The sequence below is a fragment of the Coffea arabica genome, chromosome 7e (genome assembly GCF_036785885.1).
Source record: "Coffea arabica cultivar ET-39 chromosome 7e, Coffea Arabica ET-39 HiFi, whole genome shotgun sequence".
Lineage (NCBI taxonomy): Eukaryota > Viridiplantae > Streptophyta > Magnoliopsida > Gentianales > Rubiaceae > Coffea > Coffea arabica.
In genome coordinates, this window is record NC_092323.1 from 6,636,009 (window position 1) to 6,653,791 (window position 17,783).

Consider the following 17,783-nt stretch of genomic DNA (forward strand, 5'->3'; position numbering starts at 1 on the left):
GTTCAGGGGAGGTGAATGCAATTTCAAAACCTAGAGGGGAGGTCAGTGCAAATGTCAGAAATCTCAGGGGAGGTTTGTGCAATTATTCCTTTTTCTTCCCTACGAGATGGTTATTAACAGTTGAAAGGAGGAAAGTTCTGGTATACAGATTCTACATCGTAATTGGGGAATTGTGCAAAAAGAACAGCACAAAACAAAAGGTGTTAGTCTAATACCCTGCTAATAGTGCAAACAACCAAATTAATTCTCTTTTTATATTGACAAAAAAGGCATTCGTAAAAGCTCTTGAACTTGAAATTCACTCGATTGAGGAACTTGGCGAAGCCTCCGTGAGAATCGTTTGCTTTTGTTCTCTCACTTCACCATTTTGATGGATGGATACAAAGAAAGCAAGACAAAACTATACAAAATACAGACACAACCGCCCTTTACTTACCTCCTCCACTCAACTCTACACCAATTCTTCCTTCTCGTCGGCCGGAAAATCAAAGGGAACTGGAAACACCGACGACCCATTCCCTAAATCCGGGTGCATAAAACCATACCTCCGGAGAACCTGATTATCGGCAAAATTCAGAGACTTCTCCATCGCAACCCAGCAGGCGTTACCCTTGTACGCCGGGTCATGTTTTCCGGTACACGGCTGACATCCGGTAAAATGAGTAATAAACGGCCGTCTCCACCCACTATTTCCAAAACCACCGGCATCTCTCAGGTACCTCTCCCACACCCCATCCAAGCTCTCACTCACCACTTCCGCAACTCTCCTCCTCAGCACCGGCACCTTTGCCTCTGTATCCAAATACTTCTTAATTATGTTATTTAACCTCCCCACAATTTCGACCCAATAGCCATGCAAGTAATACTGATTTTCCAGATAAATCATGTCTCCCCATTTCTTCTTTTCCCTCAATAGTAAATAAACTAGAGACGATTGCTCATCAGCTCCTGGAATCACCTTATCCGAAAGGGTGGACATTAACGTTTCGCTCCAATACTTGTAATCGGGGCTCCGCGGGCTCATGCTCGCCCAAACATCCAAGAACTCCAAGGACCATTCACAATTTCTCATCAGGAAACTCCCGGTGTTTACGGCTACCCAGCTCTTCTTCTCGTAAACCAAGTTGGGCCAGCCGGGTACCACGAGATTGTGCTCCTTGTACCTCTGTAACGGAATTTTGAAGTCCATGTCGGTGATGATGGCATCCGAGTCCATCCACCAGATCCACTCGGCTTCCGGGTGGGCCACCATGGAAGCTCGAATTACAGCTACTTTAGCCCAGACGTTGCACAATTTCGGGTCAAAACAAGCATTACTGTAGAAGATATCGTAGCCGTGGATTCTGCAGTAGTCGGCTTTGTTCTTGAAACCTCTGAGGAGTAGATGATCGCCGATGGGGCTCTTGCAGGGTGAGGGCTGTGATCCTGTGAGGAGGAGTATGCGGTCTTGGACGTTGTCGGCAAACGAGGGGTGAAGTTTCAGCCATGATTTTCTCTTGTCGTCCCAGTTATCGATGGGCTTGTCTAGGGTGTAACAGAGTTCCGGGTCGTCGTAAAACGTGGGTTCTGGCGGGTCGTGGGTTCGGTTGAGGGATTGGGGTTGGGAAGTGCAGTGGTCGGTGGTGGCGTTTGAAAAAATGGCGGAGACGGATAAGTTTGTCCAAGCAGTTTCAGTGAAGGACCAGAGAGCATAAAGGAGTAGAATGGCGACAAATACAGCGAGGATGAAGGGCCTGCAATCTCTGAAAAATGTCGGCGCTTTGGTGTGAACCTTGATTCTGGTCATAGCTGCTGCGTATGGATACGGAGTAGAAATGTGGAATTAGTCTGGAGATTCGGAGAAGTGAGTGGAGACTGGAGAGGGCTTTAGGATTTCATTTTAGCAGTAACTTTTTCCAGTTAGTCGGACTGCGCAGGGCTTTTGGCCATCTGCCATCTGCCAAAGAGAGCAGAGCATGGGACAAAGGGCCCTCTCCACAAATCAAAATCTTTAAATGCATAGAACTGTGGTTGGCCATGGGGGAGGAGTATCTCGTACAGAATTTGTAGTTCGTATATACTCGTACACAAGGCAAATGCTCTCTTTGCCCACGACTCCTGTGAAAGCTTTTTAATTCGCAATATCTATTCTTGGTTAGGCAATAAAAACAAATTAATGACCGTAGAACTATTGGGTAATCCATTTTTTTATTGCATTCAGATTTTTTTCTTTGGGTTTATTTTTTCAATGTATAGCCCGGTAGGTATAAAAGGCTTTTACATTTTGACGGACACAAACCTACCCATAATAAACAAGCCACTATTGTTTAACTTAATTAAGGTTCTAAATCCTTCCACACTTCTTATATGGATCCCCACCACTCTTGTCGTTTTCGTCCAAATCTTGTTGTTTTGGGTAAATCAAAATAACTCCTCCTGATCACCCTTTTACAATTTAAACTTAAACTTCTTTTTGAAAGCAATTTTACCTTCCAAGTTATGACACTCAAATAGGACCGTATCATGTCCCACAACTTTGCTCTCATATTTTTTTCAGTTTGGTTATAGCTATATAAAAGGAGTAAAGGAGGACTCTGTCCCAAGTGTAAGATAAGTTCTGCTGAAAAAACGAGTGGCAATTGCAAGACTTGAGTCTTTAATCAGTAGCAAGTGATTAAGATAGGAAAAATACGTCTTTAATTGGTCATACACCAGCCAATAGCCTTTTAGACCGCTGGTACTACCAAGACTTAGTTTTGATGGGGTACCATATACTAGTCAATTAATTGTGATTGTCATTTTGCTTCCTCTGACGGTACTCCGTCTGCTAGACTCTCTTTTTTTCTTCAAGATTAAATTAAAGTAAGTTATACAAATGTTATCGTTACGATTAAAAAAAATTTGGTAGTATTTTGATCCTGGAGTAAGTGTAGATTAATTTGCCCGAACGAATTTAAAGGTCATGAAATGTTGATTTTTTCACCCCGAAAACCAAAATCTCATGGAAGAAACGAAAAGCATATCAAGTGGCTAAAATTGCAGCAACATATATGATGCCGATTGTCCATCTCTATGGACCAGCACCAGCTGTTGCAGCAGCGATTGCTGCAAGTCTTCCGAGGTCCAATAACCTCATCTGCATTGGGCTCATCTTCAGTTTCACATGATCTTATTGTACGAACGTTAGTACAGTTTATCACATCATTGTGGATATTAGACCCCGCCAATCAAATGCTCGCTGATGTCTCTAGCCACGGAGAGAAATTTAACGACGACGGAAGTTTGATACTACTAAGCAATTGCCGGAGGTTAAATATTTTTGGCTGCCAAAAAGAAATTGTTTTATCTTATCTTACCAGAAATAGATGAAGAAAAATAATTGTACAGCAGTTCCTCCTGCAAAAAAAAAAAAAACAAAGTCCAATAATAATCCGCCTTTGATTGAGGGGACAACATTCAAAATTGAAATCATTGTCCGCTGGATGACTGGCTGAGTCAAAAGTAATCTTCCGCATATAATGGCGTAACCTTTCTTGCTTGTCCACTTTTTCTTAAGCGAGAAAATAATTGAAAGCCATACACTTTAGTAGTATTATAAAGCACACTCAATCAATTCGATTTTGTTGACCAACAGGAAAAAGCATCAACAATATATATTCTCTTTCGTGGCAACAAATATAAGTATCTTGAAATTCACTCAATTACGGAGGAATTTACCACGACTAGCTTGTGAAAATTTTTTTGTTCTCTTAATTTTACGGCCATTTTTTTTTTTGATACTGAATTTTCAGAGCCCAAGTCCTGCTGGCTGCTTTAATCTATAAACAACACTAAAACGGACGGATTTATTCACCTGTTATATTCTTCACCGGATTTCTTTCTTTGCAGCACTTCCGATGGAAAATCAAAGGCTAGGGGTGAAACGTAAGAGCCATGGCTTATATCCCTGTGCACAAAACCCAAGTTACGAAGGACCTGATTATCAGCATAATTCAGAGTCCTCTCCATTGCATCCCAGCAGGTATTTCCAACGTAGGAGGGATCATGGTTTCCGCTGCAGGGCTGGCATCCCGTGAAATGCGTAATAAACGGCCGTTTACCCTCGCCAGCGGTATTATTTTCCAAGTACTTCTCCCGCACCTCACCAACGCTCTCGCTCACCACCTCCGCCCTTCTCCTCCTTAGCAAGGGCAAATTCTTCCCTGCGTCAGCCTCCGTCCTCGTAAATTTAATAAGCTTTCCAACTACGCCTACCCAATAAGCGCTCAAGTCGTACTGATTCTCTAAATAAATCTTATCCCCCCATTTCTTCTTTTCTGTCAACAGCAAATAAACCAAAGACGACTGCTCATCTGCTCCCGGGAACATCTTATCCGAAAGCGTAGACATTAAAGTTTCACTCCAGAACTTGTAATCAGGGCTTCGCGGGCTCATGCGAGCCCAGACATCCAAAAAATCCAAAGACCACTGACAATTTCTCGTGAAGAAACTCCCGGTATTTAGAGAAACCCAACTCTTCTTCTCGTAAACCATGTCGGGCCAGCCGGGAACAACCAGATTATGCTGCTTGTACCTCTGTAACGGAACTTTAAAGTACATGTCAGTAAAGACAGCATCGGAGTCCATCCACCAGATCCACTCTGCTTCCGGGTGGGCCACCATGGCAGCCCGAATTAAAGCTACCTTAGCCCAAACGTTGCACAGCTTGGGGTCTAAACATGCCGTGTTGTAAAAGATATCGTAGCCGTGGATTCTGGAATAATCAGCCTTGTTCTTGAAACACCTTAGAAGTAGATGATCCCCGATGGGATTCTTGCATGGCGAAGGCTGAGAGCCCGTCACGATGAGAATACGGGTGTCGGCACCAGCGGCGAACGAGGGATGAAGGTGTAGCCAGGACTTTCTCTTCTTGTCCCAGTCTTCGATGGTTTTGCCTAGCGTGTAAGTTAGCTCGGGTTCGTCGTAAAAAGTGGCTTCTTTAGGGTCGTGGGTTCGATTTACGGCTGGTGGTTCGCCGTTACAGGTATCAGCACCGGTAGTTGAAATCATATTTTGGAAACTGGGCAAAGTTTCTGTCAAGGAACATATGACAAAGACGAGTAACATGGAGACAAATACAGCGAGGAAGTACGACCTGCTGCTATCTCTAGAAATATATGATGATTGTTTGGTCTGAGCTTTAGCTCTAGACATGGCTGGCCGGCTTTACTCTTGCTTCTTGTTTTTTTGCCAAAGAGAGAGTAGCGACGGTATAACTTTTTTTTTCTTGAAAGCAGAGAGTAGCGTGTAAATAGTAGGAAGACTTGAATGTAGAGAGTGAGTAGTGTCTTGAGTGAGCGGTGGGAGTGGGAGGCTTCTAAATGCCCAGTCCCTGGGCAGTATAATATATGGCAGCTGACTTCAAAGAAAGTTTTCACAACTTATTAGATGGAGCTTTGCGATTGGTTTACATTTGTTGCTAAAATAAATGTGTTGTTAATAGTTCAATTTTAACTTTTAAACGAGCAATAGTAAACTTTTTTTTAAAGAAAGTTCATCTTTTTTCTTTGTCGGGGCTGTAGGTTTATGAGATCTGCACCTGCCAATAGGCGGATAGAGAATCAATTTTTACCATTAAAATTCGCGAGATTCATCAGCAACGAAGTTCAACAGGGCCGAGGACGTACTAATGCGTTATGCGAACCTTATTACATCATGATCATGTGCTGCCAATAATGATGGTAGTAAATCTGATGCCAAAATATTTGTTCAATTTGGTGGAAGTTCCAATCCATCGATCCAACGTGTAAACCCTACCTGAGGCTTTCTTCTCCCAGACCTCAGTTGTCCCCTCGAAAATGAGACCTTATTTACTGGTAGAGGCAGCAGCAACAACAAAGGGATGGTAGAGGCAGCAACAAAGGTCATTTAGATGACCTGATTCATACAACTTCTGATGAAACCGTACGCTTGAAAAAAAAAATGAAAAATCACGGAAGAACGTAAAATTAATTATTATTAAATGTGGTGAGGGGATTTGAAATTTGAAGATTCGAGTAAAACACCAATCTCTTATCATTGAAGACAGACAAGACTTCAAAAGTAAAAATTGGAAACATACACACTAACCAATTATTAATTATTAATTGGAGGGACAAATGGTAATTTGAAGAAGAACCCTTGTCTTTCCACGTACCAAGGAATTTTGGTGAGGATGTATCATATATGGCCACCCATCCCTCCGGTCCCCTTTTCTGCTCTGCCTGTTAAGGTATTTTGTCGTGTCGCTCGTCTGTGTGATAGTTGAATGTTGATAGATTCACAACTCACAAGGGATGTTATTGTCAGTGTTCCTTACGGCTCGGCAAGGCCCAGTTGGTTGAGTTGCCATCTGTGATCTGTCTTTCGTTCAATCACATGCTATTTCGTGCAAGAAAAAAACAACAAAGGCAAAATCAAAGAGTTAATAACCAACTGTAGAGACCAACTGTGTTAAAAGAATGAAGCAAGCGGTAACCCACAACTGTAGAGACATTTGCATCTGCATATGTTCATTTCACATGCATTTTTAACAACAATAAACCTAACAACGTCAAAATCCCTAGCTTTGGATTCAGTTCACCGCAAGCATGAGTCCTTCCCTAGCTTTCTTTCTTTGCAAGCAACAAATGTGGGTACAGATTCTTCATATGCACAAAGAAAATATTGAGTGACTGATTAATCAGTTGGAGCTCAATCTGATGATTTCTCAAATTACTACACGCTTTATATTCATGTTCATATCAAAAGATGTGATCGCTTTGTAAGGGTCGGGGCCACAGCACACAGCCCCAGCAGCAGGGATAGAGCGTGAAATAGGAGCATTACGCTTTAGTCATCCTTATTCATTGACGAAACGAATTACCCTAATCAAAGGAAACAACATATAGTCATGAGTCATTTTTGACAAAAAAAAATATATATATATGATTCATGAAAAAAGGGCTAGGGCTTAAATAAAAAAAAAAAAAACTTTAAAGAACATTGCGCCTCTGATTAAGGAGATGATAGCGAGAGTCCGATTGGTCATATAGAGCAAAATCCAAAACTGGTGATACCTTTGCACTTTGTCAAAAGAAATTTTTAACCAAATCACAGAATAGACGCTTTCAATTTGGACCCTGGTAAAGGAAGAGTCGTATCCGACGCCCACACAACACAATTTTTCCAAGGATCCAACCTTTACCAAACTATATTTTATAGACAGGAAACTGGGATGCCGACATATTTTTGCTTTGGAAGCCTTGGGTATTATTTGCTCAATCATAATAGTACTAACATGATGACAACTTGAACTGTGCTGTGGCAACAGCACAAAATCCCTAGTACTAGCATAGCGTAGCGTTTAGATGGAATGACCGGTAAATTTTTACAGCGTTGACCTCACTGGGTTACAATTTCACGCTAGTGAATCCTCAGATGCCTCTGCTCCCGGAAAATCAAAAGCCAACGGTGACACTGAGCCGTTCCGCAAATCCGGGTGCACGAACCCAAAATTACGAAGCACCTGATTATCCGCAAAATTCAGAGCCCTCTCCATCCCCACCCAGCAGTCCTTCCCCACGTAGGATGGATTGTGGTCCCCGCTGCACGGCTGACACCCCGTGAAGTGCGTTATGAACGGCCGCCTCCACCCGCCTTTTCTGTCGCCCGCATCTTCCAGATGCTCCTCCCACAGCTTCCCGTACCTCTCCCCCACCGCCTCCGCGTGTCTCCTCCTCAGCTTCACCTCCTGTTTCTCAATCTTCTCGTACCTTCCGGTAATATTGTCAATTCTCCCCACCACCGCAACCCAGTAACCATGCAGCGAGTATTCATTCTCCACGTACATCATATCACCCCATTTCTTTTTTTCCTTCAACAGCAAGTAAACCAGGGCCGACTGATCATCCGACTCTGGGAACATCTTGTCCTTGAACGTCGACCTCAGCGTTTGACCCCACCGTGCATACTCTGGGCTTTGCGGGCCCATCCTGGCCCAAGCCTCGAGGAATTCCATGGACCATTGACAGTTTCTGATGAGAAAAATCCCTGCATTCACGGCAACCCAGCTCTTCTTCTCGTAAATCAGGTTGGGCCATCCATGAACGACGAAATTATGGTGTTTGTACCTCCTCAGTGGCACCTTGAAATCCATGTCAGTGAAGATCGCATCAGAGTCCATCCACCAGATCCACTCAGCCTCGGGATGGGCCAGCATTGAGGCCCGGATCAACGGTATCTTGGCCCAATAAGACTTCATCTTGGGATTCAGGTATGCATTGTTGTAGAAGACGTCGCAGCCATGGATTCTGCAGTAGTCGACTTTATTCTTGAAGCACCTGAGGAGTAAATGGTCCCCGGAGGGGTTCTTACACGGCGAAGGCTGGGATCCAGTGAGGAGTAGCATACGGTTCTGGACGCCGGCGGCGAAAGTGGGATGGAGTTTCAGCCATTCTTTTCTCTTCTCGTCCCAGTTCTTAATGGGATTGCCGTCTACGGTGTAACTGATTTCAGGGTCGTCATAAAACGTTGTTTCTTGAGGGTCGTCTGCTCGGTTAAAGAACTGGCCAGGACTACCTGAGCAGTCTGAAGAGAATAAGGTCGGAAAGTTGGAGAAAGTTCCTGTGAAAGACCAAATAACACAAACAAGTAATACAGTGATTGCTGCTGCAATAAACACGGATTTATCTCTAGACAAGGATGGTGGTCTGCTATGAAGTTTGGTTTTGGACATGGCTACCACTTTCTCCTTTCTCAAGGGGAGAGTCTGAGTATCTTCCTTCCTGCTGCCGCTGCCTAACTGTTTATGGTATAGAGTGTGGTGCATAGACCATACGCGTACTCCTGGGCGTGGGCGTGTTTAAGCGCAAGAGGGAGGAGTGTATTTATCAGTTTTGACTACTCCCTCCTTTTTTTTATAACTGACGTTTAAGAAATTTGCTATTAAGTACTTTTATCTGTCGTTTTACTATCCCCATGCAGCATTAATTATTTTTTTCATAATTTTACCCTTTTATCTCTCTTTTCCAATACAGGGTTCTTAATTACTACTCCTAATTAGTTTACATTGCTTTTGGCCTAGTAAAACAGCACCATTTAGTACTCTAGTGAGAGAAAACATGGGTGAATTGGACAATTAATGAGGATACAAAAAGAAAGTAGTGTATAGATTTAAACAATGAAAAACTTTTCTTAATTGGTGTGTAAAACCTTAAACGTCAGTTATAAAAAAAGGGAGGGAGTAATATTTATCTTTAAGCTGGAAGCATATCATTGGCCTTGGTAGTTAGTACTCCCAAAAAAAAAAAAAAAAAAAAAAATCATGGTCTGGCTATACCGCAGCGGCAGCACCTACACGCCTATAAATATATAAACGATCAAATTGGAAAATTAGCATAACTTGTATATGTCATTGGTCCCTAATTTTCTTTTTTAATTTTTCCTTTATGTCCTCTCATTCTCTCTCTCTCTCTCTCTCGCTCTCTTTAAAAAAAAAAAAAAAAATTCTTTTTTGGTGGAGGAAGATACCAAAAATTTTGTGATTGGGAGGAAACGGGAAAGTCTACTATGTAGCACAGTAGTACAGAGTCCAATTTGATAAGATTAGATTTGCTTTGTGACTATTCCATTAATTGATTAAGAGCAGCTTTTGAGAAAAGCTTGGGACACAGCACCTCCGGTTCGAACGGGGTCGGACGTCACTAGCGCGGACATCTAATCAATAGGGGAGGTGTTTAATTGATTTCCGAACCTTTCACGTGCGAAGAATTCTTTGGCCAGATATTTAATATTTGGAGAAGTTTCGATTTGTATTTGTTCCGGATTGTGAAGTTCCGACTTCCGAACGTCTTAGGCGGCTACTTCATTTGTTTAACTGGTCAACTTCCAGTAGGTAAAGTACAATAATGCTTTTCTATTTTATTGATAAGAGTAGTATTTGTATTGTTCAACCCTCAGCGATTACCGGATCTGATCCGAAGAAATTCAGCGGTGTGTTTTTAGTCAATGACAAATGGACGTGCTACCACTGAATCCGGGGGGAGGTCGTTGTTTAAAACAATCGGCAAATAGGAGAATAAAATTGACCTTTTACCAAAAATCTAGCGCCATTTAGAAAAGAAAGAACGGAAGAAGAGTTCTGTGGATATGCATTTTTTTTTCAAAAAAAAAAAAAAGGCCAGAATACCTATTCTAATTACTAGCAATACCCAGTAATAATAATAAGAATAGTAGTAGTAAGTAGCGGTAGTTATTAAAGACAGTAACAAACTAGCGCATTAGTCATTAGACAATTGTAGTTTGTGTTGGCTCTTCAATCAACTAATTAATTGCAAGTGATGGATTTTACCTCGACCAAATGGGTCTGGACCTAGACGTCCTGAATTAATCTATAGGGCAGATTTAAAGAACCAATATGAGTTGATGAATTTACCAGTCATTTCAACAACACGCGTGTCGTCCCAACGAGGACAATAAGCTACCCCTTTTTTTTTATATATATATTTTAAAAGTTCTAAGCTTTAATACAGACAATCGATCTCTAATCTTATCCAACGAAATCAAGGGGTTCGCTTCCCTAGCTGGCCCGATAAACGCTACCAGTCAAAAGAAATCCCCATGATAGGTTAGTTTGTCTCCGCTCAATCCTCATTATTGGAGCATCGAGTGTCCACTTCTGCTTACCCTCCCAATTTGTTAAAGCTTTCTATCCCCTTCAATTGCTTTCTTGGTTTGCTTTAAATTATAACGAGCCATACTTTTCCTCATAAAGCTGTAATTTCCAAAACCATACTCTTTTTCTTCCTCTGGGATTTTCTCACTCAAATTCAAACTTACGCTTCCACATGTCGCTCCCTGGATAAGCACATCGCCTCCTCCTCCTGTCGGTGCCCTAGGCAGAATTTGGATTCCTACTTTCTCTATATTATACTCCATATATTACAGTCCACGTATTGCCATACCAAACTTCACATTGGGGACAGCATATTTTCATTATTATATTTCCATGTAATCCTTGAGGGGAAACGGCAGACTTTCATGTATCGAGAAATGTAGTAGTGCATTTCCATTATGCTGCAAATAAGTGATCCTACCAATTGGGTAAATCTTTCACAGTCGAGCGTGAATTATATATACGCCTATCTTCCGTTCACTGTAAAGCATCCTCATCCCTGCCGCAAGTAACTAAAACGCAAGTTTCCAGCTCAGTTCTTTAATGATTAGTTGATGCTTCTGGCATGTCAAGTAATTGTACATCTCCATTCACAAAATACAAATCAATCAAGCGGCAACTAAGTCTTTACAAAGTTATGCGCTTAGATACAATTCAAGAACTTGAAGTTATCTTAAAGTTGCACGAGCACAAGGAACGCCTCAAGAAACCATTGCATTGGCCTCATCTTCATCCCCTTCTCCTGCTGGAACCTCATTAAACATATACTGGCTCTGGAATTCCATCAAGTATTGAGTTGATCTCTTGACATCATAAAACAGCTCATACACTCGACTGATATCTTCCATCTCTACAATCTTACCGTTCCTCTTTTGGCAAGCCAAAGCAGCAGCCGTAATTAGGTGTATGCCATACCTCAATGATGTATCAACCCCTATCTTTGTAAGTAAAACCTTTGCATCTTCGGACATTTCTACGTCTTCCTCTTGGCACCTGATGTCCAGAATTTTTCTTATATCTTCTTCAGTGTACGGTTGCGTGGAGATTATAAGCAGTCGATCAAGAAAATCAATTGGAATCCCATGTGGAGATTTGTAATTAGTGCCACGGATAGTAGTAATGCCTCTGTTTGTAGCAACAACCAAGATAGGTGCCATATCATTCTCCAGAGCACGGTTTAGGAAAGAAAAGCACTCTATGTCAAGCATGTGCACTTCATCAATGAAAAGAACACCAGGGACAATCTCTGCCTTGCCTTCTTCCCTCCACTCTGCAACTTTTGTGTCAATTTGTTCCCTAACTTCAGCGCGAATTTCACCGGTATCACCAGTGAAGAGAGCTAAAAACCCCTGTGTTCTGAAATCAAAAGATAAGGCCGTACAAGCTGTAAAACTTGGTGCTATTTAGGAGTTAAAGATGAAACATTTAACTGGTATAGCACAGTAACCTTTCAGCAGGAAAGCCAAAATCCATATCCGAAACTCACACAAGCGGTAATACTTTGACTTAGTTATAAATGATACAGAGAAGGCCCCTACTTAAACCAACATATTTTGTCTCTATTGCAGCTGTCTGCCGTGACACAGACACGAGCATTCTGAAATTAGGACCTTCAGATTTTTTAAATAAGTTAAAGTGAAGGAAAGAGGGAAAAGAAACACGACAATAGAAAGATTAAATCAAATAGTAACCATGACTTACAAGCTCAGCACTCAAACAGACGAGTTGAACTCATTAACGGAATGTAGAGTGCAGGCTCCAAGTTAGCAACTTGCAGGACTTGCATGTCAAAGACATACTCAAATGATTGCCAAAGAGAAACAGAAGTATAAGTATAAATATAGGAGAGGCATAATATCCTCGTCCTAAAAAATGTCACGTTCAATTCTCTTTGAAACTATTAATGTAAAGGTTCTTTTACATATGAAAGGTAACAAAATGCAAGACAGTATCACGGTAATATTGAAACTGCAAACAGCTCATTGTGCTGTGGTCATAGTCATAGGTCTAAGAAACAAATCATCATATTGAAAATGAGGGCTCTACATTATTCTTACGGACATGCAAACTAAATCAATTGCAATCATTTGGGCATGCCAGAAGCAGGACTTGAGGGACATAACATCCCAAATAGACTAATAGCATCTCATAAGCACCAGAACATCCCTAGATTCAGAATATCACTATGAACCATATTTGACTGTCGAAACACATGCACTAATAATGAGGTTTATCCCCAAGGAAGGCCTGGAAACCCTACTTTCCATTACCCACGCTTATCCTTGTCCCTTCCCCTCTCTTCTAGCGTATAATTCGGTTCAAAGCAGTTTGCTAAATGGAAGAAAGAAGAGCCTATCATTTTCTACTTGGGCAGAAGGATCAAGTTCATAGCAGTCTGCCCACCAAAAAGTACTTGCTAAATGCTTAGATACAACTAAGACCAGGCTATGTTTTACCAACTAAGCTACAAGATAGCTGCTGTTTGGTACCAAGCAGGATTAATGGGAAGATTTTAACTCAGAGTTATTCGTTCAACAATTTACAAGAATATTACTGGTTATGAGTATCAGAAGTTCAATACTAGAATATACAGCCGAAGAGTTTACATTTCACATCAACTCTCAGAGGTTAAACAATGCAATGGCTCCAAGCTGCTAATTTCGACAGCCCGCTAAACGGTGATTGTTTGTTCCCAAAGGATACAAGCAGTTTGAAATGTATATAACAGTAAGTAAAATCTTTCCCATTTACTATACCAAGACAGCAAAATTAAAACATCCTCTGAAGCAACAACTACTCAATTAGATAAGCATACACCCAAACAAACATTCCAAACTATTGCTCGTTCGATTCACTTTCAAGGAGTAACGTTTCTCCCAAGTAAAAGCATATCGAATATATACCTGCTGTTGATTACATCAATCTCATGGAGAGTCACGCAATGCACAATCTCTTTCCGCTTCTGCAACTCCCCATCTGGGCACTGCACGAACTTCGTCTGTGGGCCCATAGCATCATAGTCTCTCGACCGCGAAAAAGACCTCCCTAGCTTCGTAATCTTCCCAGAAGTCTTATCAATAGCAATAACATCCCCACTCTGCACCTTCTCCTTTCCCAAAGCCTCAATCATCTTCGCCCCCAAATCATAGACCGTCTCCATCTCTGTCGTCTTCAGCGTCAACTTGCCAGTCTTCGACGCAGCTCCAGCAACTGCCGGCCGGTCAATTTGAATCTCCACAACTTCACCTTCAATAACCTCGGTCTCTTCTTTAATTCGAACTCCAATAGCTTTTCTAAAAGCTTGCATGAGAGCTTCAGTTTTCGACATCTCGAGAGAGAAGAGCTCGCTTCCAGCTAGCATAGCAAAAGGGGTTTCTTGGCCCAGTGATTTAGCCATGCCCATGGCAATTGCAGTTTTTCCGGAGCCAGGTTGACCCGCAAGAAGAACAGCCCTGCCGGCGATTTTACCTTGCTGGACCATCTTAACAATAACCCCGGCGGCTTTTCGGGCTGAGGTTTGGCCCACCATACCCTCAGAGACTGCCCGAGCCTCTAGCGCAGAGTCCAAGCCGAGACCACGGATGTGGGAGTGGGCACCTATGCGTTCTATTCGAGTTAGGTCTCGCATCTCTGAGATTTTCAGCTCCGCCATGGCCGGAGGTGCTCAGTTGTTCAGTCGAGAGAGGAAGAGGGGGTTTAGGGTTTTGGAGACCTGCGAGGATCTTTATCTCTGTAATAATAAAGAGGCAATTTCTTTTTTTTTTTTTTTGGGGGGTGTAAGAGTAAAGACTAAAGAGGCAATAGATGAGGGGTTGAGGCGGTTCAAGTTTTTGGATTTTCGATTGAGCCTTCCTTTGTCCCCTTTGCTTTGTGTGATGTACACGTCTTTCGCAGCCCCTTCACATTCTACCCTTCTACACTTTTCGAGTTGGATGGCTAATGGGCTACAGGCTATTGTGGGCCGGATTCAAATAAAATTGGAAATTTCTAGGAGCTTTGACAATTTAAGTAAATTTTCAATTCCTTTTCTAAAAATATATAGAGTTTTGTTTGATATAATATGCGAGGAAAATCACAAAGCTTATTACTCTATATGGTGGAAATAATTCTTTAAAACTATATACTATCGTCTTAATACATTTTTCTGAAAATTGTGTATGCTCACTCAAAATTAAGGTAACATGTGCTAATATTGCACTGAGAAGAATTATGCTGAGAATCGTTACTTTCTCTACCACATCTAGCTTAGTTGGGGTGTGACTACATTGTTTGGAAATGTTTTAATTATGCCTTCTCAAATCCTTGTTATATAGAATAGAAATATTTAGATTGTAGTGATTTCTAAGTTAAATTACTCATTTTTTTAAAAATAAATTTCTCAATTTCTAAGTTGGGGCTTTTTGTTTTTTCTGGGATAATTATGCCCACTACTCTAGAAGGAAAAAGATTATGCTATTGATAAGCCTTCTTTGTTTGGTAAATAAGAAAGTGCAAGTTAATATATATAACAGCTGGAGAGCATACTAGAAGAAATATAATATTTTTATAAGGAAAAATTTTAAATATATTTGGTTGAGTTTAATTATGAAGATGTAGGAAATATTTATAGACAAATTTTTTAAAACATACACAAATTTAGTATAATTAGGACTTTATATTACTTATTTCAATTTCGATTCGTAAATGTGAACTAAATAGTTTTTTCATATTGTTTGCTATCTTAGTATTTTTATATTCAAAATATCATCTTTAGACTATTTTTTTTAAAAAAAATTTTCCAACGGGGGTTGGGTGACTTGGGAAGTAGGGTATTTGGACGCAAGATCTCTAATTTCTATCACCTATGTACCGAGTAGAATAAGTTATCTATCATAAATTTAATCAAATTTTATTCTAACAATGGAACCAAGCAATTAAAAATTTAAAAAGACCTTATAAAAATACTAATCAATAAAAACTAAAAATAATATATAGCTACAAAATTTGAACGTAAATTCTAGGCACCCTCTAGCCGTGAATGTAAATTCTAGGCACCCTCAACTAGTGGTTGAAAATTCAATTTATTCCCCAAAAAAAATTACCATGTGAGGGTTCAAAATAATCAAAACTCATATTCACACCTCAAACTCTGTTTTTGACAAACTGGAGGAAATCGTTTTAAAACTCACAGGCGAAGATTAGCTTCCGCCATTGAAACAGAAGAGGCAGTATCTGCTAGTTCATAACTTAACAAGAAGGCATAATGCATTCATGAAAAACACAGTGGTTGTAGGATTCAAAGAAACTAGTTTGCTGCATCAATGAGGCGTCTACTATCTGAGGAGTGAGGAGTAATTAATCAAGCACTTCCGTTGTCACATATTCTAGCGTCTTCATTGCTGTTTCCCGCGCTTGATGGGTTCATCATGCCTTCACTGGCCAGTTTCTTGACCATTCTTCTCTGCTTTAGCTTGTTTTGTTTCGAGCCTAGTGGTCTCTCTTCGGATTCTAGACAAATATTCAGTTCACGGGGCATTCAATCAGACGGCTAAAAAACAGGGCTGTCAATTGCTGCAAACGGAAAGAACTCTACTACTAGCTAAATAGGTTTTGCCAATTCCGTTTCAAAGTTCCACGCGCTCTTAAAAGAAGAATCTCACCTGGCTTGTCCGCCCGAGCATGATCATCTTTCTCAGCAGCATTTCCTCGAACACCTTGAGGTTCCTCCTCCACGACACCACCACCGCCAACTTCAGCAGTACCATTCTCGCTCGTATTAGGCAAAAGTGGCCCAATAATTTTCCTGCGGCGTGAAGCAGCTTCTTTAAGCTTCTTCTTGCGAAGCCTCTTTCTTTGAGCTCTTGTCAACTTCTTAGGCCCATTCTCTTCCCCTTCATCAGCATCAGTTGATGCCGTAGACCCTCTATCCTCATCCAAATCGTCTATCAATCAATCAGACGCATTAGAACAGGGCAAAATCGTTAACTCCCTACATTGTCTGATTAACACCAAATCCAGATGGGGTTCAGTCAACGATTTGATACCTGGAACACAATCCAAATTGGGGTTTCGGGTAAATGTGTCTACTGAGTCCTGGTTGTCTTCTCTTGGAGCCGGAGGAGGGGGATAGAGCATTTGAAGAAGGGCCTCATGGAACTTTTGTCTTTTGTCTCCCCTCTTCATCTCATCATACAACTTGATCCTCGACGGCCGTCCGATTCAGTTTTATGATTGCCCGGCGGAGGGGAAGGAGAACGACGCCGGATGCCACAAAAGCAAATGATTTCGGGACCTACTTTGGGAGATACGTAACACAAGAATACAAAAAACTGCAAAGATAAATTAAAAAAAAAAAAAAGAGAATAAAGTAAGGTACGTAACAAAAGAATCCAAAACATAATAATAATAATAATAGGAAAAAATGGTAAGTTTTCTTTTATTATCAAGTTCGGAGTTGGCGAAATGATTTTGGAATCTTTTTCTTCATACATGGACGATGGGAGTTTGTGAACTTATTTAAGACTTTACTAGAAATAAATTAGGTGGTGCGCATCCAAAATCGCCCTTCTATAGTTTTTTTTATTTATTTATTTTATATATACTTAGATGAATGATTATTCTTACCAAGAGAATCCAAATTGTTGAGAAAATATTTTTATTTAACTTCGACAGGGCAAACTTGACATTGTAAAAGAATTTCTAAGCCTTGTATTATCAATAGTCTTTTCATCTCTCTCTAAATTGGAGATGAAATAATATTGTTCAACCCGAATAACACTCTAGAATTTCCCTTTCCCTTCCTTGATCTCTTCTTTTTCTTTGGGAATCATAACTATTTAAGTTTAAACAAAAATGACATGATACATAGTAGTATTTGTTTAAACTTTAGAGGATGGGGGTAAATGGACGTGACAATTAGGAGTTTGTGTAAAGTGCAAACAAGGCCGAGAAACACCAAACAAAGAATCCTTCAAATGCTATGTCACCAATGTGGTACTTTCAATCTCCCATAACTAGTAGTATATTGGACAGGATTATTCTATTTTGTAGACGCGGCCAGGGAGGGATTATGTTAAAGTTGGGTTCGTGATGGAATGTGAAATGTGTTAAGATCAAAATTCCAAACAAAATGTTTGCCATTCCATTCAGCAGA

At 40.8% G+C, this 17,783-nt stretch overlaps 5 protein-coding genes across 5 annotated transcripts; all 5 read right to left on the bottom strand.

The window, feature by feature from the left end:
* Positions 1–223: 223 nt before the first annotated feature.
* On the bottom strand, positions 224–2,185 carry LOC113702281 (galactomannan galactosyltransferase 1-like). The gene has a single exon (XM_027223405.2). The coding sequence runs from the start codon at positions 1,784–1,786 to the stop codon at positions 452–454; it is 1,335 nt and encodes a 444-aa protein (XP_027079206.1). The 5' UTR covers positions 1,787–2,185; the 3' UTR covers positions 224–451.
* Positions 2,186–3,543: 1,358 nt separating this feature from the next.
* LOC113702294 (glycosyltransferase 6-like) lies at positions 3,544–5,388 on the bottom strand. Its single transcript, XM_027223424.2, has one exon. It carries the CDS (start codon positions 5,170–5,172, stop codon positions 3,829–3,831), a length of 1,344 nt encoding a protein of 447 aa, XP_027079225.1. The 5' UTR covers positions 5,173–5,388; the 3' UTR covers positions 3,544–3,828.
* Positions 5,389–7,028: 1,640 nt separating this feature from the next.
* On the bottom strand, positions 7,029–8,852 carry LOC113702249 (glycosyltransferase 6). Its single transcript, XM_027223363.2, has one exon. The coding sequence runs from the start codon at positions 8,804–8,806 to the stop codon at positions 7,397–7,399; it is 1,410 nt and encodes a 469-aa protein (XP_027079164.1). The 5' UTR covers positions 8,807–8,852; the 3' UTR covers positions 7,029–7,396.
* A 2,367-nt stretch (positions 8,853–11,219) lies between these two features.
* LOC113702150 (uncharacterized) lies at positions 11,220–14,428 on the bottom strand. Its single transcript, XM_027223179.2, has 2 exons — positions 13,555–14,428; positions 11,220–12,007 (listed from the first exon to the last, which is right to left on the bottom strand). Exons 1-2 carry the CDS (start codon positions 14,301–14,303, stop codon positions 11,353–11,355), a joined length of 1,404 nt encoding a protein of 467 aa, XP_027078980.1. The 5' UTR covers positions 14,304–14,428; the 3' UTR covers positions 11,220–11,352.
* A 1,308-nt stretch (positions 14,429–15,736) lies between these two features.
* On the bottom strand, positions 15,737–16,999 carry LOC113701410 (uncharacterized). The gene is made up of 3 exons (XM_027222044.2): positions 16,675–16,999; positions 16,291–16,572; positions 15,737–16,138 (listed from the first exon to the last, which is right to left on the bottom strand). Exons 1-3 carry the CDS (start codon positions 16,811–16,813, stop codon positions 15,990–15,992), a joined length of 570 nt encoding a protein of 189 aa, XP_027077845.1. The 5' UTR covers positions 16,814–16,999; the 3' UTR covers positions 15,737–15,989.
* Positions 17,000–17,783: the final 784 nt, after the last annotated feature.

Coding starts and splice junctions, on each gene's coding strand:
- LOC113702249 (XM_027223363.2), bottom strand. CDS start 8,806: ATGCACCACACTCTATACCATAAACAGTTAGGCAGCGGCAGCAGGAAG.
- LOC113702150 (XM_027223179.2), bottom strand. CDS start 14,303: ATGGCGGAGCTGAAAATCTCAGAGATGCGAGACCTAACTCGAATAGAA. Junction 12,008..13,554: donor ATTGATGTAATCAACAGCAG/GTATATATTCGA, acceptor TTTTGATTTCAG/AACACAGGGGTTTTTAGCTC.
- LOC113701410 (XM_027222044.2), bottom strand. CDS start 16,813: ATGAAGAGGGGAGACAAAAGACAAAAGTTCCATGAGGCCCTTCTTCAA. Junction 16,573..16,674: donor CAATTTGGATTGTGTTCCAG/GTATCAAATCGT, acceptor ATTGATTGATAG/ACGATTTGGATGAGGATAGA. Junction 16,139..16,290: donor TGCTCGGGCGGACAAGCCAG/GTGAGATTCTTC, acceptor ATATTTGTCTAG/AATCCGAAGAGAGACCACTA.
- LOC113702294 (XM_027223424.2), bottom strand. CDS start 5,172: ATGTCTAGAGCTAAAGCTCAGACCAAACAATCATCATATATTTCTAGA.
- LOC113702281 (XM_027223405.2), bottom strand. CDS start 1,786: ATGACCAGAATCAAGGTTCACACCAAAGCGCCGACATTTTTCAGAGAT.